Below are 22,036 nucleotides of genomic sequence, written 5' to 3' on the forward strand. Positions count from 1 at the left end.
CATCGCTCGGCTGTAGGCAGTTACATGTCACACAGCTGGTAGCAGGCTAACAGCTAGCGGCTAATGACAGCGACACTCACCGCCTCCGGCTGCTCGGACGGGCCGCTGCTCCGCTGTACCCGCCGCTAGCTCTGGTAGTCCGGCTGATAGTTGTGAATTGAGCCGCTGGATATCGGCGATAAGAACCTAATCTTCACAACAACACCGGAGTCTTATCTGCTGTTAACGCCTCTCACGGTACGGAGGGCAGACTGGGACAAGAAGGGCAAAGACGAAAAAACGCGAAGGCAGAAATATGTGTGTGTGTGTGTGTGTGTGTGTGTGTGTGTGTGTGTGTGTAGGTGTGTCGTCGTTAGTTTATGGCTGATCAAAACACAATTAAATACAAATACAATTAAAAAGTTAAATTAACGTTTTTAAATATTATTACATATATAATATTATGTATTATGAGCTTTAAATATAAATGCTAGCAGCAGTTCACAGATAAATTTAAAACAGTCTTACATGCAGCATCAAACACACGTTAAAATATACTGTGACTCTGTGGTAGGCTGAAAACTGTGAGACAAGAACATTTAGGAAGATATGAATATGAAAATATAAGAATAATCATTAGTTGGTTAAACTGGTCGGAAATTATAACTGATGGAGTCATTAAACTCTCTCTGAACCTTTCAAATCAAAGCATTGTTTTTGTGCATATGCAGTAATAATGTTCAGAGGGCACACCTGGCTTTACTTCAAGAGACTCCACCTGAGAACCTGTGGATAATAAAAGATCTCGTCTCGTCTTGAGTTCAGTCAGAGGTTTATGTCTCCATCTTGTGGTCCTTCTGTGTCATTACTGACTGCAGTCAAAGTCAAAGTCAAAGTCAACTTTATTTGTCGATTCTTCCACATGTACAGGACATACGGAGAATAGAAATTGCGTTACTCTTCAATCCCTAGATAAATAGCAAATGAACATTTAAATATATTTAAATATAAAAGTGATTTAAAAAATGCAAGTAAAATAATTAAAAAGTAAAAATTTAAATAAATACAATTTTACATATAACAAGAAAGCTATACAATATACAATATAATGGGTAAGTGACATTGAGTGTAAACCAGTTCACGCAGATGACAGCAGGATTAAATAAACGTTTTCATGACGTAAATGACAGCATGACTTCAGAGAGCCAACGTGCTTCATCTTTGGCTCTCATAACTTAGCCATCGTTCATGGCCACCATTTAGTCAGAATCAGAATAAAGTATTTGATTATTTTCAGCAGCTCTTCTCAGAAAGATAATCCACCTGCTCCTACTGGTTTCACAAGTCCAGTGAACCTCAGGACTGGAGCCAGCCCAACACAAATATGAACAGGACAGCCATGAAAGAGGCCACTTTAATGTGCATGTGATTTATTTAAAATACAGAACACATGCTGAGTTGTATACTTAACTTAAAAAAATACAATTTCTGTTTAATTTAAGTTAATACTATACAATTCAATTTTAATAATGAAGCGCAAAAGTATCTATAAAATAAAAAAAATATTAAATATGAAATACAATCAAATAAATTATCAGAGAGACACTGCAGACTTGACCGAAAGATCAAGAACATTGTTAAATATGGAGCCTCGTTCCGACCCCTGGAATATGGCCTCTGATTGGCTGACCTGTTTTAACCCTAACCCTAACCCTGTTTTTATTGGTTACTGAGTAGCCAATGGCAGATTCGCCTGTGGAAGGTTCCATCGTAGGTAGTGGGGAGGGGGGATCTATGATTCCTGAAGGTTTGTAAACATATTTGCTCTTCTTTAGTCCAATCTGAGAGATTAAGAGTGGTTTTATAGTGACACGTTAGTAAAGTAGAGTTATGTCACCAATGCGTAGCGACAGCGTGAAGCACTTGAACGATATAAGTAAACCAGTGTCCCCTTCCCGGTCGCAGTGAGTTGGGATGTGTGTGTAGTCGACGAGGGGGGGTCGGTGTTACCTGAAAGTTGATTCCGATCGTTTATTGATCCATTCTCCAGCCAGATCGGCTCTGCTAGCGGGTCTATAGGCTTTTTCCTTCAGCGTGAATCAGCGGCCTGTGGCGGGAAGATGCTCCACGTGAGGGCGGCCGTGTGTCGGTCCTGGAGGGGGTAGGTCTGCGCATGTCTCCCGCACGAGACTCCTTGAGTTCTGCAACATGTCATTTAGCTAATTAGCCTCCTCAGGGCCTCCGACTCCGATAACCTGATCGATAACCGATGCTGTAACGGGACGGATCATGCGTGGAGGTCCAGGCTGGTCGTGTGGGGCGGTAACGGTCCAGTGGGTCGCTTGTGACAGGTTTACAGGTTATGTAATGACACCTGACCGGTGTTCCAGATCTACTGGCGTTTAGATCAACTGGCGTTGGTCGAACAGATGTGTGGCAGTCTTGCGTTTCAGTAGCTGCTACCGACAAACCAGCAAAAAAACGCCAAATGTGTCATCTGTGACACTTGTGAGGTTGTCTCAAACACACTCCGTCAGTCTTGATGCTGTTGAACAACAAAATGTTTAAAAATGTGGCGAGTTTACCTGGTGATATCCTCATGCGCGACGCGATCGCGAAAACAGCAAACAAGTAACACCACGCCGATGTTGTCCACAGGACAGCAAGAGTAAACGATCGGGAGACTCTTGTCGTCGTTATCGTTCCACTCGCACGGTTTATTTCTCCGAATTCAGCGTTTTTGCTTCACAACTACAGCGTGCTGTTTACTTTGTGCACTAACATGGAGTCGAGTCAACCAGCGCCACCTCTGGCCAAGTGCCACAGCCTACAGCCAGATCAACCTGTGACACACATCTGCACCACGTTTGAATTCGTGTCATGCACATTTGTACCTTTCAATTGTGTCTGTTTGTGCGTCATGCAAATAAACCTTTGGAAAGAATGAAATGATATCATGTATTTATTATCAGCCTACATTTGTACAAAATTCCAAATTATATACACAAAGTCATAGAAATCACCACTCCAATTGGTCATCATGATTTTAATATTCTCTTTTTCCATAACAATGAAATACGCCTTGGACAAATATGACACATCAATATTTCATTAGTGTTGTCACATCACATCCTGTAAGCATCGTCTGTCTGTGTCTTTTCCCTGAAAATGAATATTTCCAGCCAATATAGGCAATCCATCAACATGGCTGGAGTTATATACAGTCTGTATAAGTGTGGTTAATCTAATGAACATTTGTAAGGAGACGGCAGTTACTGTGAATTCACAGCAGTTACACAGTGATTAGTAATAAACAGCCAGTGAGAGTGAGTGGATATGACTGTTCCCACCACTAACACATGACCATAGCCCACTACTAGATTAACTTGTGACACATCTGCACCTGCTGCTATGATCACATTGAGTAGAGGCTGAGTGGCTGCACTTACCCCTGGTACATCCAAATCTGCCCACAAACATGTTGAAAGATGCAATGCCAGCAATGTGGATTGTCAACACTAAAAACAATCGGTAAGCAAAGACAACAGGGATCAATTTTTTCTGTTTATTTAGCACCCACAACATTTGTAGTCGCCTTCTGCACAGGGGAAGTCCACACACACCGTGTGGTACCACTTTCCCAGAAGGTGCAATCTGCAAGATTGAATGAGGTTGTCAGGGTCATTGTCTGACTGTTTATTACTAATCACTGTGTAACTGCTGTACATTCACAGTAACTGCCATCTCCTTATAAATGTTTATTAGATTGACCACACTTATGCAGACTGTATATCACAACCAACTCTAACATGTTTGTTTGCAGAGGGAAGACACAGGCAGACTATGCTAACGACATGTGATGTTACAACACTGGTGAAATATTAGTGTGTTCACGACATTTTTCGTATGGGCAAAAGTATTGATATCAGGATGGTGATTCTTATGTGTATGTCATTTGGCATTTTGTACAAATGTAGGCTGATAATAAATACATGATATCATTTCATTCATTTCAAAGGTTTATTTGCATGACGCACAAACAGACACAATTGAAAGGTACAAATGTGCATGACACGAATTCAAACGTGGTGCAGATGTGTGTCACAGGTTGATCTGGCTGTAGGCTGTGGCACTTGGCCAGAGGTGGCGCTGGTTGACTCGACTCCATGTTAGTGCACAAAGTAAACTGCTCGCTGTAGTTGTGAAGCAAAAACGCTGAATTCGGAGAAATAAACCGTGCGAGGGGAACGATAACGACGACAAGAGTCTCTCGATCGTTTACTCTTGCTGTCCTGTGGACAACATCGGCGTGGTGTTACTTGTTTGCTGTTTTCGCGATCGCGTCGCGCATGAGGATATCACCAGGTAAACTCGCCACATTTTTAAACATTTTGTTGTTCAACAGCATCAAGACTGACGGAGTGTGTTTGAGACAACCTCACAAGTGTCACAGATGACACATTTGGCGTTTTTTTGCTGGTTTGTCGGTAGCAGCTCCTGAAACGCAAGACTGCCACACATCTGTTCGACCAACGCCAGTTGATCTAAACGCCAGTTGATCTGGAACACCGGCAGCTGCTGCCTGAACTGACTGCACACAAACTTGAACCAAGTACTTTTACTCAAGTACTGTACGTTTAATACTACTTTCATAATCCAACACATTCAGGGAAATGGAAGGGAGCACATGTAAGAAGACACCTGCTAGACATTGTTACTGTTGGATGTTCCATTCTCTAGGGCAGAAATACCGTGGTAACTCGCACATCTCATGGAGGAATAAACCACATACACGTTGTTAGAGTTTTACTTCAGAGGCACACGCCTTCCTCACACACTTCCGTATTTATACCTTTCAGATTAAGAGCACATACATATATGATAGGGCAACAGTTACCTTTCGCACCTCCGGTGGTGCCATCTGGGTACCACTCCATTAATCCCGGAAGATCTTTAAGAATACATTTTATTACGCCATTTACCTGAAAGGTGTGTTTACCCGAGAGGCTCAGATGAAAACAAACAAGATATCTTACAAACATTTGATAAAGAAGTCAGTGTGTAAACTTGGTGTCAAACAGCTGGTTCCAGGAGCCACAACCAAAGGGACCAGTCCAGGCCGGAGGGCGTGGAAAAATACCTAAATTCAATTCAGTTTTATTTGTACAGTAATCACAGCAACAGTCATCTCAAGGAGCTTTATAACGTGAGGTGAATAACATGAGCAAGCACTTGGTGGCAGTGGGAACAGGAAGAAACCCTTCAGCCGTGTAGTGCTGCGCAAATAAAGCAATGAACCAGCAATGAACCATTTCACCAACTGTACTGAAAATCGGTTCATTCATGCAAAGCGTCGTTTCAGTGACATCTAGTGGTGAAAAAGGAGACAGCGTAACAATGTTGAACTAATGGTGCTGAGTGTAATGAAGGTCTGCGTGGACGATGAAACACAATTTTGCAAAGATGGATGGTCTGTGGATTCTGTAAACTGCTGTTATGTAGTAGTTTGAAGAAGGCGTGCCGGGGAAACGGAGGATGTGAGGGATGGTGTGGTTGTTTCCATGGGATCGAGATTTTAATGACAAACAATCATTTTCCACTGTTTTTGTTTCTTTTCTTGTTGAAAATGTCTCCAGCTTTCAAAAACGCACATTCACACGGCACTGAGGCGATACAAAGCGTTATCGACGGTTTCGACCAATCATGTGATTTATTCAGGGGACCTCATTGGTCACATGTGATTTTCCACACTGAAGCAGTGGTTCAAGGAAAATGCACCTTGGAAGCTTTGGAGTATCGATGTCATGCTGCCTTCACCGCCTGGTTTTATGGCGTGGCCTGCAGTGCACGTGTAATGACACGTTCACCTGTACAGTCAGTCATTTACATTAAAAGCACACGTGGCACCGCGGGCTCTCTTCAGATCACACCGGCCTTATGTGGGCCGTTAAAACGGGGAGTTTCAGGGGTGTCGATGACTCTGGGTTTACAGTGCAATTAAGTAGCAACAGAGCTTTCAAAATAGGAGCGATGAGGATTCTGAATTATGGATGGTTTTGTTGTCCTGTCTGAGTGAAATGATGATATTTGAGCTCCAGGTGAATCTGTAGCCTCGCCTGGGTAACCTCTGTATGTGGCAATCCTGAGTCTTTACATTAAGGTCAGTTCTGAAGTTCAACCTGACATACGTACCACACGAACGCCACGTGTGTTAATCAAAATCAGAAGAGCTGCTTGTTAACGTTAAGGTACTGCTACACGGGATTACCTGCTCGTTAAGGTCATCCACTGCGTTTCGCATGATTTTCACTGAACGGGCTCAGATTCATTTTGCTGTCATCGTTTGGGCCGCAGAGCCACATGGGTGTGTGTGAATGCCCGACATGCCGCCAGCCGGCGTGTCGCCGCCTCCTCCTCCAATGCAAACAGCAGCTGGCCGACCTTCTGCTCAGAGTTCAGACGGGTTAATCATAGATGAAGGAGGCGCTGCAGCGATCCGGCTCAGCTGGATCCAGCTGGAATAACCAGGTCGTGAGAAACATCAGCAAACAGCGCGGCTCTACAACGGCCTCGGTTCATCTTCCTCTCACGCACACCTGCACAGATAAACAACAGACCCAGCAGAGAAACATGTAAGTCTGTAATGTCAGTGCTCTGAGACGCTCGGGAAACCGCGGCAACTGATGCAACCACCAATAGGAGGAAGGATGCGTGTGATTGACATGTGGGGGGGGGCGACACATTAGGGGGTCGCAGAGAAGAAGAAGAAGCTGTGACGTGAAGACATGGAGGTCCTGACAGACGGCTTCCCTTCAGTCAGCTCATCCCTGTGACAGCAGAAAAGCTGCAGAGAGGAGAGTGTGTGTGTGTGTGTGTGTGTGTGTGTGTGTGTGTGTGTGTCTGTCTGTCTGTCTGTCTGTCTGTCTGTCTGTCTGTGTGTGTGTGTGTGTGTGTGTGTGTGTGTGTGTGTGTGTGTGTGTGTGTGTGTGGCAAGGTTTTTCTGCGCAGTGTACCAGGGGCACGGAGAAAAGTTGTCGTACCATAGGCACAAGGAGAGTTTGTGTGGCAAAGTGCTACTGAGCGGTGTACCAGGGGCACGGCAAAAAGTTGTCGTACCATAGGTACGAGGAGTGTGTGTGTGTGTGTGTCTTTGGTTACTGATTAGCTGCACAGTTCAGGAGTCCAGCATCCTCCCAGTGGGACCAGTTTGATCAGCTCAAATCCAGCTGCTCCAGGCTGGTTTTATGTACCCTGATGTGTGTGTGTGTGTGTGTCTGTGTGTGTGTGTGTGTGTCTGTGTGTGTGTGTGTCTGTTTGCAGGTTTAAGACGTTCCCCTGTGCAGCTGTGGAGGTGAAGAATGAGCCGATCCTGAGCTTCAAAGAGGGCAGCCATGAGAGGGTGGAGCTGCTGAAGGTCTGAGCTCACTCTGCTCCTCCTCACCCTCTCCTTCTTCTCACTCCTTCGCCCCTCCCTCACCCCTCTCACTCCTTACTCCCTGCTGTGTGTCTGCAGGCCTTGGCGAGCCTGAAGGGGAGGACGGAGGAGATCCCGTGTGTGGTGGGAGACGAGCACGTGTGGACCAAAGACATCAGATACCAGCTCTCTGTGAGGAAACGCTGGTCGCTCAGTCTGGTCACGTTTACCTTTAGCGCACGCTGAGGGGTCACCGCTCTCTCTCCTTTCCTCTTGCAGCCCTTCAATCACTCACACAAGGTGGCGAAGTTCTGCTACGCTGACAAGGTGAGCTCATCGCAGGTCTGAGTGACGGAGGTGCAGCGTGACGGGACTCCTGCCCTCTAATCGTGACGCGTCCGTGCTCTCGGGGCAGAAACCCTGGTTGTCAGTATGTTTTGGTCATGTCCTCTGTGTCCCGTGCAGGAGCTCATCAACAAAGCCATCGCGGCGTCTGTGGCGGCGAGGAAGGAGTGGGACCTGAAGCCCGTCGAGGACCGAGCTCAGATCATCTTCAAAGCCGCCGACGTCATCAGCGGACCCAGGAGAGCCGAGATCCTGGCCAAGACCATGATCGGACAGGTACGGTAGGTGCGAGCCGGGGGGCGGTGACGGATTAACGAGGGGCGTGTCCTTACAGTTGTTTCCCTTGTTGTCTCGTTTGTGGGCGTTCAGGGGAAGACGGTGGTGCAGGCGGAGATCGACGCCGCCGCGGAGCTCATCGACTTCTTCAGGTTTAATGCCAAACACGCCATCGAGCTGCAGCGGCAGCAGCCGCTGGACGCAGAGGGAAGCACCAACACGCTGCTGTACCGAGGCCTGGAGGTAAAAATCAGGTTACATCGTGACTTCCTCGCGTAGGAGACCCGGCCACCCGACGCGGGATGTCCCAACGCTGACGTCAGCAGACGATTGATGAATTCACAGCTCGACCGTCAGCTGTTTCTGTTTGACCGTGAACTCGGAGTCACATGCTCACGCTGTGGTGGCGTTGGTTTGGAACAACCTGCTCGTTAAAGCGAGCCACGTGTTCAGTATGACTCGAGAAGAAGCGCCGTGTGTATGAAGGAGGCTGAGAGTTAGCTGTAGCAACAACAGAAACACATTTTACTCTGCACAACATGACATCACTTCCTGCTGTCGCCATAAGTGGAAGCGCGATGATTTTGTGTAGTCCAGCGCTGGACCTGCTGTGAAGCGCTGGTCACGGCGATGATTATGATGGTTTTCTTGTTGCGTGTGCTTTTTTTTTTTCTGTGAACCCGTGAGTGGAAGGAAACGGCGCTCTGGGGCACGTGACATGTGGAACGCCTCCCGTGTCACACGTAACCAGGTGGACCTGTGAGGCGGTGCTTCGTCCTCAGCTCGGCTGCAGCTGACCGCTCTCATGTCTTTGTTTCTTTCAGGGGTTTGTAGCTGCTGTGGCTCCGTTTAACTTCACTGCCATTGGTGGAAACCTGGCGGGCACCCCGGCTCTGATGGTGAGTGTGGTCGTGTCAGCTGACTCACAAAAGCCTCTTTCACCGCCGCGCACTTGGCTCCACTCGGCGTGACTCGGCGCGAGGGGTCGTTATGAGCGACGCGGCCGAGCGTCCCGCGACGTCAGCTGTTTCTGCAGCTCTGCAACTTCACCAACCAGCTGAGATTCAGTGTCTGATGTTCGACTGTGAATTTAACTCACACTGTGTGCAGCCCACTGGTGGCTCCACGTTCTCTTCTGACTTTAATGAACAGACAGTGCAGTGCACAGGTCAGATTCAGGTTTAAGGTTCCCAAAGCTCCAAGATGCCGGACGATTTCCCCGTAGTGCCGCCGCTCACGGACCTGACTGCCACGCTCCTTCTGGGGAGAAGTGCATCCATGCTGCGTGATTGATTTGTTTATAATAGACCAGCATGACACTGCTCTTAATAGAAGCAGCTGTATTTATTAATTCGCTTTTTAATAAAGTTGTCCTGTTTCAGCTGTGGCTGATGGAGGATCTCTCCCTGATCTGTGGACTGTTTTCATGTCTTCCAGGGTAACGTCGTCCTCTGGAAGCCGAGTGACACCGCCATGTCTGCCAGCTACTCTGTGTATAAAATCCTCAGGGAGTGCGGCATGCCGCCAAACATCATCCAGTTCTTGCCCGCTGACGGCCCCGTGTTCGGAGACGCCGTCACCGCCTCGGAGCACCTGGCAGGCATCAACTTCACCGGCAGCATGCCGTAAGGATGTTTACGACTGTTTCCACACAAGAATGTCCTGCAGAGTCTAAACATTCAATCTCTGAATCTCGCTGTGCACCAAAACTGGAGCTCCGCCTTCTTGGACGCTCTGTTAGTACAGTGACCTCACAGCAGTTATTGATCAGATCATTAAAATACTCCAGAAGACTCCAGCAGCACAAACACAGTCCACAGGTTCAGTTCAGGTGAAGCTGTGTCAACCAAAAAGGCCACGCCCCTAATAATAACAAGCAGTTTAAACAGGTGAGATGTAAAAACATTGTCCCCTCCCACAGGTGTCAGCTTGTCTCTGACTCCTGTTAAAGGACTGAGCAGCATATAAAACTGTGACGCTCGTCCTTCTTTCATTCAGCCGTTATAACAGTTGTTATAAATGTTAACATGCTGACTCGCTGCCGGCGCCTCTGCTGGATGTCCATGGAACTGCAGTTTCAGCTTGATTTGTCAGCGTGTCCGGTTCTTTCAGCTTTGTCAGAGTTGATGAGTGAAACGTCTTTCGTCCTCCGGCTGTACGTCTCTTACAAACGGTTCTGTGTTCGTAGGACGTTTAAGCGTCTTTGGAAGCAGGTCGCGCAGAACCTGGACATCTACAGGACTTTCCCTCGACTGGCAGGAGGTCAGGAGCGCTCCTCGCTGTCTGCTCTCACTACTGTCTTTAAAAGCAGCTCGTGTCCATCACTTCTTTGTGCTTTCAGAGTGCGGGGGGAAGAATTTCCACTTCATCCACACGTCAGCGGAGGTCCAGAGCGTTGTGACGGGAACCATTCGCTCGGCGTTCGAGTACGGAGGTCAGAAGTGCTCGGCCTGCTCGAGGATGTACGTACCGGACAGCCTGTGGCCGCAGATCAAAGAGCAGCTGCTCGCCATCCACAAGGACATCCGAGTGGGCGACGTGAGTACAGAGAGCTGCTGCGTGGTCAGGAGCGGCTTTGCTCGCTTCAGATTTCATGTAACACGTTCAGTTTGGTTTTTATCTGTTTGGGCTTTTTTAATAACGTCAGCCGAGAATCAGAACGGGTCATTGAAAACCTCTTTGTGAAGGACGACTCGGATCTAACATCGCTCGCTGACAAACCTTAGACACGTGTGGACGAATCGCCCGCATGTTGAGACAAGTGTCGTGGTGCCGGCTTCACACAGACCCACTAATGTAAGCTGAGTTCAAGTCCCAGTGTAAAACTGGGACAAATGGGCATCCTCTATCCTCCTCTACTCCTCTGTTGTTTGTTTTTAAGTAAAGCAGGCGTTGTAAATACACAGAGCAGCTCTGCCACAAAGAGATTTACCCATTAAATTCTTAAATGACACAGCAGCCTTCAGGATTAGTGGTTAAGCTAACATCACCTGGATTATTTCTCTATTCAAATGCAGAGGGATGAGTTGGCTGACACACAGTGACAAACATGCTGCTCCCTGACTTCTCCCAGCAGGCTCCTGTGGTGGTGGGGAGACCAGCTGTTCTGTGTGTTTGGAAAAAGAAACGCCCGCTGTCCCAGCTTTACACCAGGACTTGAACGCAGCTTACATCTGTGCGAAGCGGGCAGCATTAATCTGTGTCTTTTGACCGCGTGTGGATGTGGCGTGTCCTGTGCGTATCAGCCGATTCGTCCGTGCGTGTTTGAGGTTTTGTGGGCGAGTTGCAGATGTTAGCGTCGTTTCAGACGTGCACACAGAAGCGGTTTGAAAAGTCTGAGCTGTTCATAAGTGATCAGGATTTATTCAGGTTAGATGTTCATTAATTCAGTTTTCAGTTGTGCCAAATTACAACAGGGAGCTTTATACTGTAAGGTCGACCCTACAATAACACAGAGAGAAAAAGCCAACAATCATGTGACCCCCTATGAGCAGCACTTTGGCAACAGTGGGAAGGAAAAACTCCCTTTGAACAGGAAGAAACCTCCAGCAGAACATCCAGGTGATTCAGCCTGACGTGCAGAAGCATGCAGTCATGTTCACTCTCACGTCCTGCATTATTTGAGCGTTAATGATTTGCAGCAGGTGACTCAGTCAGCCGTGGGCCACAAACAGGACGTGGGGGCGGTCCTAAAGTTTCGCTCTGAGCAGGTTTTAAGTGCAAGAAGTGCGTGATGTTTGAGTCTCACTGATTTCCTCTGTTTTGTCAGCCTGTCGAGGACTTCAGCACCTTCTTATCAGCCGTGATCGACGACAAGGTAAACATCCCGTTGCTCGGAAACAACAAAAGTCTCAGTGTTAGTATGTCGGTGGGTGTACGTCATGAGCCCCGTTTGCTCGTCACCTCCTGCAGTCGTTTGGGCGGATAAAGAAGTGGCTCGAACGCGCCAAGTCTTCCCCAAACCTGAAAGTCATCGCCGGAGGAAACTGCGACGACAAGAAGGGCTACTTCGTGGAGCCGACCATCATCGAGACCAGAGACCCGCAGGACGCCATCATGAACGAGGTACGGGCCGCAGTAACCGTCTCCCTGCTTCCTGTGTGCATCCTTCATGAGTCCTTGTTTACAGTTTCATGTATGTAGCTTGGCGAGCGCGCACAGGCGTGTCGACGAGCTTGTCTCAGGTCTGTTAGCGACACAATGTTTGACAGCGAGCACAAGTATGAAGTGATGCTGCGTGAGCGTCCATGTTGTTTTTAAAACCCCACCGCGAGTGTCACGCATCATTATTACCTCAGCTGCTTTCCTTGCGATGGCATGTTGTCATGTTCACGGCATCTGCGTGTGTCCGCCTTCCTGATCCCGTGTTTCTGCGTGTTTAAATGAACACGCGTGTTCTGCAGGAGATCTTCGGGCCCGTCCTCGCCGTTTACGTTTATCCTGAGAAGGACTACAGAGAGGTTCTGCGGCTGATCGACGCCACGTCGCCGTACGCGCTGACCGGAGCCGTGTTCGCCAAGGACGAGTAAGGCTCGCCCTCAGCCACTTCCTGTTTGACTGTCAGTGGGTTACAGTGAGAAAGAGGCGGAGCTCTAACAGCAATGGATTCAGAGGAAGTTTGAACTCTGTGTGTTCTGGTTGTTTCCGTCACAGGAAGGTGATCGACGAAGCCTCCAGCGTGCTGAGGAACGCCGCGGGAAACTACTACATCAACGACAAATCCACCGGCTCCATCGTGGCTCAGCAGCCGTTCGGGGGCGCCAGAGCTTCAGGTTAGCGTCGCCGCTGCTCTGACCTCAGCTGGAGCATAACAGAGTACATTTACTCGAGTACTTCCTGTTTTGCCGACGGTTTCTTATGTCTGATCAGAATATCGCAGATATGTCTGAAATATTTGTCAACGCCTGTTACACGTGTTACGTAGTTTGTCCACCAGAGGGCACTTTACCTGTCGGGAACGCCAAACAACGACTCCGAGCAAAACGTAAGCGAGGACCAGACGACGTGTGACCATAAGTTTAGTGCTGTTTGCTTTGTGTGGCAGGTACAAACGACAAACCTGGAGGTCCTCACTACGTCCTCAGGTGGACGTCTCCGCAGACCGTGAAGCGGACGCACGTCCCCCTCACAGAGTGGAAGTACCCCTACATGGGCTGAGGAGGAGTCCGTCCGTCCGCTGAGACCACGCGCGGCCCGATCACCTCCTCGTCTCGCTGCACTGAACGTGTCTTCATCCTAACACGGCTGCTTTTCTAATCAATCATGGTAGAGTCATCAGTGAGGTCCTGTGAGCACGGCAGGTTCAGGTGTGCGGCTCAGGCCTCAGCTGAGATGATCGGTTCATTAATCAGTCGGTATCTGTCCTGTTAAGAGTTATCATTGGTTTAGAGTTCGTGATTTAAAACTCTAGTCGAAGTCTCAGAGATCTGCGTCCGTTTCCTGTTTTAGAGTTTTTTCCATTTCTGTGTGACCTCATTTCCTGTGTGACGTAGAAATAACTTCCTGTTTGAGAGCGCAGACAGTGGCTGTGTCCCAATTAAGAGACTGCACGCTTGAAGTACGCAAAGCTGTGTGTAAGGTGTCTCGCGGTTAGTATCATGGTTGCTAGGCAACCTGAACAGCGCGACGAAGCGTATACCGTCCCATTTCACAAGCCTCTCGCTTCCACACTTCTCGTACTTGTAGTGCGCACCGTACGTAGTGCGCACCGTACGTAGTGCGCGTACTTCTAGCGTGCAGACCCTAAATGGGACACAGCCAGTGAGCGTCACCTGCAGCAGAGCCCACACTGACTCGTCATCGGGCTCCAGCACAGATGTCCGTCCCTGCCGGTCTGGACTCGACTCGCGTCCGTTTCTTTGACTCAGAGCTGTGTTTTCAGAACGTGCCTGCCTTAGAAACTCTGATGGTTACTTTTCAACAATAAATAATGGAAACATTTGGTCTGTTATGCTCCTTGTGTTTGCTCAGTCTCACTTCAACAGTATGCACACACATCTATATACCTGCAACACATCAAGTTCATCAGGGAGGATATGAAAAGTGGCAGGTTAGACGTCAGGTTTCCATCAGTGATGGGAACGCCTAAAAGCTGATGTAAAGCTACGCATGCAGATCAGTATTTAAGGTCTGTTGCTGTTGCGCTCACAGAGGGAAGGTAAAGGCTTGTAGATGTAAATCTGAAACAAGCTCTTGTAACTGCATGGCACTGGATTGGCTTTGCTGACGGTGAGAATTACCTGATAGGAGGCTGCTTGCAGCCAGAAATACTGCAATGCTGCATCGGAGACTTCTGCTATTATACGAGCACTTCCAGGACAGAGATCATGATGGGATGGTAGATGGCGCTGCGCAGCAACCAGTAGCACCGACGTGACAAAGCCACGCACATGATCACACGAAGGGGTCTGCAAGTGAGAAGAACAGCTGCACAGTGAGATTTACAGTGAGGCCAAATATTTATTTATCATTTCAAGTAAAAACTGACATGAAATCTTGAGGTGGTCTTATAGCAACATTAGATTTTTTTAATGTCTAAAAATGTTTTCAAGGACAAATATGCCAAATAAAAATGTTGTGCTCCTCTTTTACAGCACTTTACAAAGTACGTGGACTTCTCAGTGTTTGCATCCAAGAACACGTGATTTGTTTGTGGACTCGTTTCTTATCAGTCTCTTTGTACTTGACAAGATCTGCAATTAACAGAATAATTACAACAACATTTTATGGATGTTTTGAAAGACATAAATCAACATTACATTTAATGTAGTCAAAGATGAACAGCAGATGGGAGTTTATTATAAACCAAATAATCAGTTACACACTTGGACGTGTTTTATATCAATTTGATTAAATATATTATGGCTTAAATGTACAAGAACCGTTATATACAATTACATAATTAACCCAAGTAATAGTAGTTTTCTACTATTGTAAGCCCGATTAATCGAACAATAACATTACTGATCATATTATTAAGTACATATTTTTACACATGTAGGAGGTCAATTTCATTATTTTACGTTACGTTTCTGTCCTGTTCGAGCCGCGACATCCATCATACCGAGCAAAATGTCCCGTATGTTGCAATGCCACTTTCTGACCAACAGATGGCCCCAAAATCTAATTTTACTGTGATTTTGTCCTGGTCTTTGTTTTAGATGAGGTATTGATTGAAATTAATACCAAAATTTTACTGCATTTTTGTTAAAAGAAATGAACATACAGCACATGTTTAAACTATGTCCAGCTGGCTGTGCGTTGTGCTTCGGCATGCCAGAGGTGGCCTTATTTGATGGTCAAACAGTTGGCAACCATTCAGTGCTGTGATGGTTTCCCACAAACGTAGTGAAGTCTGTGGTTTACAGCAAACTAAAGAGGTCGAACAGGCTGGAAGGACAAAAACTCAGAGCTTTAAAGAATTCATTTCTAACATATTTTATTTAAAGCAGCGGTCTCCAACCTTTTTGCGCTACGGACCGGTTTATGCCCGACAATATTTTCACAGACCGGCCTTTAAGGTGTCGCGGATAAATACAACAAAATAAAACTAGTACTGGTACAGAAAAAAAGCAAAATGTATTCATAACACACGTGAAAAGACCCAGGAAAACCGAGTTAACGATAAAAACGATAACAAAATAACGCTGAAAACCGATAAAAACCCTGAAAACCAGACATTTCACACCTGAGCCTCAACTCTCGCGGCCCGGTACCAAACGACTCACGGACCGGTACTGGTCCGAGGCCCGGGGGTTGGGGACCGCTGATTTAAAGCATCATTTCAGCTCAGACCTGTGACCTCCATCAGTGGCCACCAGAAACTTTCAGTCTGCTGGAAATCCAGGTGAGTTTCTCACCTGAGGCCGTCATTACTGTGTGTATAAACCAGCTGATTGCTGCAAAGGAAGAGGCAGCAAAACCAGACAAACAGCTGCAGGTAGAGGCGGAGCAACGCCTGAAAAATGTGAAGTCAGAGGTCATGTTACTAAAGAAAGTGAAAGTGAGAGCGCAGCAGCAGAGCTGCAGTCGAGTCCTGTTAGGGTCTAAGAGAGGATTCACCAGAGTCCATCAGGTTTCTCTCAGCAGCAGTGCTGAGTGCATCACACTTCCTGTTTCTGATGACTCAGATGACTTCATGCTGACTCGTCACAGTCACATTGGTTCAATACAAATGGGCTCATTTAGCCACAGATCCGCTGTAGAAACATCTGCTGTTTGAAACTGTCTCACTGCGGCACTGATCAGGAGTGACCTGATCAATCCAAATATTGAATCCACTGGTACTGGATCGATACCAGCATGACCGGTTTGTCTCCTGCTGGTGTAGTGCATGGCCCCGTTCATCAGAAAGTAGACATGTCTGTGCAGACACCTCTCATGCACGCCCTTCCTCCCTACTCTGCTTACTTGCCCGGTGGTCATGTGACGTTCAGGCTGCAGTGAGTGTTGTGTTACTTTACAGCTGTAAATGAAAACGCTGTAAACATCGTGCATGTTAGAAGAACATTCTCCACTGTGGCACCAACATATATAAAGACATGGAAGAGCACAAAGAGAGGAAGCTTTGTCACAGAGAGCGTTACGGAGCAGCAACAGACTCAAAGACAGACCCGTGAATCAGAGACTGTCAGTCCTTTCACACAGAGAACCATCGTATAGCTCACAGTGGCGTTTCCGTCATGGCTGATGTTTGCATTTTATTTACAGCCACATTTAAACTACAGAAGCTAAGCTGAGAGCTTTGGAGACACATTTACATCCAGCTCTCCAAAACCCAGCTTCAAAATAAAAGCTGAGCTGTGTTTTATTGTGTTGAATCATTATTGTGGAAGGTAAAAGTCACAGTGATTTAGTGCTCAGAATTTGAACACTGATGATTATCCAGTCTTTCACAATAACAACAATAGAACTCGAGGCCTTTATTGTGATGCAGTACGAAGATTTGTGATGTATTTGTCGCTTAATGGCCAGAGTTTTGTTAGCAGAGCTGTTCTTCTTTAAGGATCAGTGTTTCTCAGACTTTTGATTTTTATCATGAACTTAAAAACAGGAAGTTAAGTTTGAGTTAAATAAAGGGTGGTGCAATCTTCATCATCAGTTTTCTTCAATGCTGTTTAGATTCAGGGTCCCAGAAGATGCTGGGTGAGAGCCAGGGCACATCCTGGACACGTCGTCCGTCTGTTGTAACGCCAATACTACAATTATATTTTACATGATTGTAATATTACTGGATAATATCCTCACATTTTAGACATACAGCATAAAGTAATATGACATGTTCTCATATGGTTCCTCCATGGTGTTTATCTGGAGCTGATCACTAGCTAAGACACCCAGGAAAGGTTTGCCCTTAATAACTCTTCTGTTAACAGTGCTAGTTCTAGTATTCAGTACCAGAACCGAACCCAAGTGCAGAAACCCAGAGCACAGGCAGGAGAGCTTAGCCATAGCTACGTCCGCGGCTCCGCGTCCACACAAGCGTTTTCAGTCATTTTCACAGAGTTGTGCGTCCACACTGAAACAGCTGCAAACGCTGACGTTCCAGTGCTGCGCATGCGCCTGCCTCATTTCTGTCTGCCGCTTATTTACTTTCCTGCTCTTTGAAACGTCGCAGGAAAAGCAGCGAGTTTTTCAAATGGACTAACAATGAAGTGGAGTCGTTGCTGCGAGTAACACAAAAGTACAAAGTTGCAAAAGCGAGTGAGAATTAAAGAATGTGAAGAAAAGCTCTCTGGAGCGCGTGCAGACGCACGATCTGATATCCTCGTGCTGGTGTTGTTCCCACATCATCATACTAAATGTTGTTCCAGGATCAACATTGCAAGTGACCAATCAGAATGTTGTGACGTCATACTTTTGCGACTTCGGGAAAAACCGCCTCTATCCGCCAATCAACGGACCCTGACCCTTTAACAAACAGTAAGCAGAACTGATATTGTCCTTGCAACATTGGAATTTCATAAATGCACGAATGGCTTGGCGTGCAAAAGAATAACGTCACAACAATGTGATTGGTCAGTTGCAATGTTGATCCTGGAACAACATTTGCATGATGATGTGGGAACAACACCGACACGAGGATATCAGATCATCCTGTGCAGACTGATGTTAATCTTTAATAGGGCTGTCAAACAAAACAGCTGCTGTGTAACGCCCTCCGCTATCTTTGGTTTTTGTTTTTTGTTTGTTTTTTTGCCTGTCCCGTTCGGCTCTTTTGCATCAGAATTATTGTCTAAAGGCGAAGAAAGATGCCCAACAGATTTACTTCAATTTACTTTACCAAATAGACCATAACCAAGTGGCCGGCATAGTGTACAGGAACATCTGTGCCGAGTATAACCTGGAAGTCCCGAGGTCAAAATGGGAGATGCCCCCAAGGGTGGTGGAGAATGACCGAGCTAAGATCCTGTGGGACTTCCAGATACAGACGGACAAAATGGTGGTGGCTAACCAACCGGACATAGTGGTGGTAGACAAACAGAAGAAGACGGCCGTAGTGATCGATGTAGCGGTTCCGAATGACAGCAATATCAGGAAGAAGGAACACGAGAAGCTGGAGAAATACCAAGGGCTCAGAGAAGAGCTCGAGAGGATGTGGAGGGTGAAGGTAACGGTGGTCCCCGTGGTAATCGGAGCACTAGGTGCGGTGACTCCCAAGCTAGGCGAGTGGCTCCAGCAGATCCCGGGAATAACATCTCTGTCCAGAAGAGCGCAGTCCTGGGAACAGCTAAGATACTGCGCAGGACCCTCAAGCTCCCAGGCATCAAACATCACAGTTCAGTCATGCGAGCTCTGAAACAGGAGTGGTGCTCCCAGTCCTTTATGCATTCCAAGGAAGAGGGAGGAATTTACAAACTGATCACCACACATCACGCGCCTCGCTAGGAAACCTAACAGAACAGTGGGTATGCTGTTTTGTGCCCTTGGCATTATCAGCACCTGCAAAGGGAGTCGTCTTCTCCAACTGCTGAGCCTGAAATAAGTTCATCTACTTTTAGAAACGTTCACTGAACAGTCTATTACAGTGTCACAACCAAGCATATGCATAAGCACTTAAATACTTCAAATGAGAATAATGGAAATTTTCTATTACACTACCCAGAAAGTGTAGTAATATCTACTACTGAGAAACACATGTAAAGAGTTCAAAACTGACACCTTTTTCTGTCTTTTTAAAAATGTAATCTAAATGTAATGTAAAACTTTTTTTTTTTTTAATGTAATAAAAAATTTATTTTTTTCTCCCTCAGAGTGCAGACACGCCTGCTGTCAGCTATCTGCGATCAGTTTCTGTGCTCCATCTGTCTGGATGTGTTCACTGATCCAGTCTCTACACCATGTGGACACAACGTCTGCAAAAACTGCATCACTCAGCACTGGGACATGAGTCAGAGGTGTCAGTGTCCCATGAGTAAAGAGACTTTCTGCACTAGACCTCGGTTAAGGGTCAACACATTAATCTCTGAGATGGTTGCTCAGTTCAGACGTGAAGCTCAGCAGAAAGCCAGCAGCAGCAGCTCAGAGCAACAAGCTGCCAAACCAGGAGAAGACCCTGTGACGTCTGCACTGGACCCAGACTGAAGGCGCCGAAGTCCTGCCTGGTGTGTCTGACCTGGGTTAGGGTTAGACCGACCAGACACGTGTCTGTGTGCTCTGCTCTGTTTTAGACCACAAGAACCACGAGTTTGTTCCTCTGAGAGAAGAATATGAAGGAAAGAAGGCAGAGCTGGAGAAGACAGAGGCTGAGATTCAGCAGATGATCCAGAAGAGATGACTGAAGATTATGGAGATCAAATAGTCAGTGAAGATGAGTAAAGATGCTGCAGACAGACAGAAAGCAGAAGGTGTTCAGGTCCTCAGGGCTCTGAAGGAGTCTGAGAGACGCCTGAAGGAGCTCATGAAGGAGATCGAAGACAAACAGGAAACTACAGAGAAACAGGCTGAAGGTCTCATCAAAGATCTGGAACAGGAAATCTCTGAGCTGATGAAGAGAAGCTCTGAGGTGGAGCAGCTCTCACACTCTGAAGACCACCTCCACCTCCTCCAAAGCTTTTCGTCCCTGAAAGCTGCTCCACCCACCAAGGACTGGACAGAGGTCAGAGTCCGTCCACCATCATATGAGGGGACTGTGGGGAGAGCTGTGGCTCAGCTGGAGGAGACACTCAGGAAACTCATGAAGAAGAAGCTGGTTGAGGCTGCAGAGCTGAAGAGGGTCCAGCAGCATGAGGTGGATGTGACTCTGGATCCTGATACAGCTCATCCTAAACTCATCCTGTCTGATGATGGAAAACAAGTGTATCACAGTAATGTGAAGAAAAATCTTCCAGACAACCCAGAGAGATTTTCTCAGTGTTTAATGTTTAAGGAGAGCAGAGTTTCTCTTCAGGCAGATTTTACTTTGAGGTTCAGGTTAAAGGAAAGACTGACTGGGACTTAGGAGTGGCCACAGAGTCGATCAACAGGAAGGGTCAACTCACAGTGAGTCCTCGACACGGTTTCTGGACTGTGTGGCTGAGAAATGGAATTAAGTATGAAGCCAATGCTAGCCCTCCAGTCCCTCTCTCTCTTCAGCCCGGTCCTGAGAAGGTGGGGGTGTTTGTGAGGAGGGTCTGGTCTCCTTTTGTGATGTAGATGCTGCAGCGCTTATCTACTCTTTTACTGGCTGCTCTGCACCTCTGATCATCTGTCAGTCACACTGAGCTGATCAACAGCTGATTTTATTTGATAAACTGATTTTTAGGGATGGGTACCGGTGCCGGTTCTGACATAAACATTAGTAACCAGACTGAAAAGCAGCGCTCATTTCGGTGCTTTATTTCGGTGCTTTATTTTCCTGAGCTGTGATACACTTTAGATTCTAGCCAATCGTTTTACGTTTCCGAGGATAGTAGGCGGGGCCAGGTACGTACGTTCTTTTAGAGCAGAGCTACAGATTAAAAATGTCCAAGGCTAAGCGGTCAAAGTCTGGCTGTACTTCACAGCAAAAGATGCAAACTCAGCAGCAACAAGTGCTTTAAGCTGATACTGTGATACTGTCAAAGGAGGTAACACCTCAAATCCGATGAAACACCTGGCGACGCATAGCGTTTTTTTAAAGCCGAGAAATGCGCCGTATTTGATAGCTTGCTGCGAGACCTCACACCGAGCACATCTACTGCGGGTGTGGTGCCTGTTATCGGACCCGGAGTTAGCAACATCCCCCAAAAACCCGAAGAGGAGAGTCCTGGCCCCTAGCCCTGCCAGTGTAGCAGGAATGATGAGGATGATGATGCAGCAGCAGCCGTTCTTCTCTGCGTGAGTAGCTTCATGTTGTTCGTGTGTAATTTACGTTGAGTAGGCTAACCACGTTATTACATTAATGCATGTAAGGTGAACTAGCAAACATCATCATAGCTACATGCGGCTGTCTTCTTGTTTGATGGCAGATGCTCCCTTCACCCTGGCCAAAAAGGCTAAAATGACCAAAGAAAAAGTGGAAAACAGCTGAACATGAGAGGTTTTTGGACAAAGTTGGTGTTTTTTCCATTGTTTAAGCACTGCTTCCAGTCAAGAGTGATACCATATATGCCCCATAGCTGCAGAAAAGGCTAACATTGTTATCTTTTTACAAAAAACAGCTGAACATGAGAGGTTTTTGGACCAATTTTGTGTTCTCCATTCTTTAAGCACCGGCACAGTTTCAAAAGTACCGGTTTGGCACCAGTATCAGATAAAACCTAAACGATACCCATCCCTACAGATTTTGCATATTTGCAAAGTTTGCATATTTCATGATCATTAACATGCACATTTGCATGTTAATGATCATGAAAACTGACCTCACGGCCCATGAGGGATTGTGCAGGACAGCTGGCTGGGATCTTCACCAGGATTTTCAACAAATCCCTCGCACAGGCGACTGTCCCACTCTGCCTGAAGTCCTCCACCATAGTCCCCTTGCCTAAGAAGCCCCACATCACCGGCCTGAATGACTACAGACCGGTGGCACTCACCCCAGTGGTAATGAAATGCTTTGAGAAG

The 22,036-nt window shown here is 46.8% G+C and overlaps 1 protein-coding gene and 1 pseudogene across 2 annotated transcripts; both read left to right on the plus strand.

Annotated features, from left to right (window-relative positions):
• Positions 1-1,964: 1,964 nt before the first annotated feature.
• aldh4a1 (aldehyde dehydrogenase 4 family, member A1) lies at positions 1,965-13,955 on the plus strand. 2 transcript variants are annotated; one of them, XM_085275347.1, is made up of 15 exons: positions 1,965-2,140; positions 7,300-7,393; positions 7,493-7,585; positions 7,673-7,720; positions 7,859-8,014; positions 8,108-8,257; positions 8,839-8,913; positions 9,452-9,639; positions 10,203-10,276; positions 10,356-10,552; positions 11,784-11,831; positions 11,927-12,079; positions 12,418-12,539; positions 12,668-12,786; positions 13,059-13,955. In XM_085275347.1, exons 1-15 carry the CDS (start codon positions 2,100-2,102, stop codon positions 13,169-13,171), a joined length of 1,671 nt encoding a protein of 556 aa, XP_085131473.1. In that variant the 5' UTR covers positions 1,965-2,099; the 3' UTR covers positions 13,172-13,955. The 2 variants fall into 2 exon arrangements, with proteins under 2 accessions (XP_085131473.1, XP_085131472.1); XM_085275346.1 differs by lacking the exon at positions 1,965-2,140 and adding an exon at positions 4,549-6,611.
• A 5,444-nt stretch (positions 13,956-19,399) lies between these two features.
• On the plus strand, positions 19,400-21,448 carry LOC146575142 (uncharacterized; annotated as a pseudogene).
• Positions 21,449-22,036: the final 588 nt, after the last annotated feature.

Source organism: Mchenga conophoros, linkage group LG5 (assembly GCF_057382185.1).
Source record: "Mchenga conophoros isolate Kocher_MC1m ecotype Shallow Benthic linkage group LG5, M_conophoros_male_GT1.1, whole genome shotgun sequence".
Lineage (NCBI taxonomy): Eukaryota > Metazoa > Chordata > Actinopteri > Cichliformes > Cichlidae > Mchenga > Mchenga conophoros.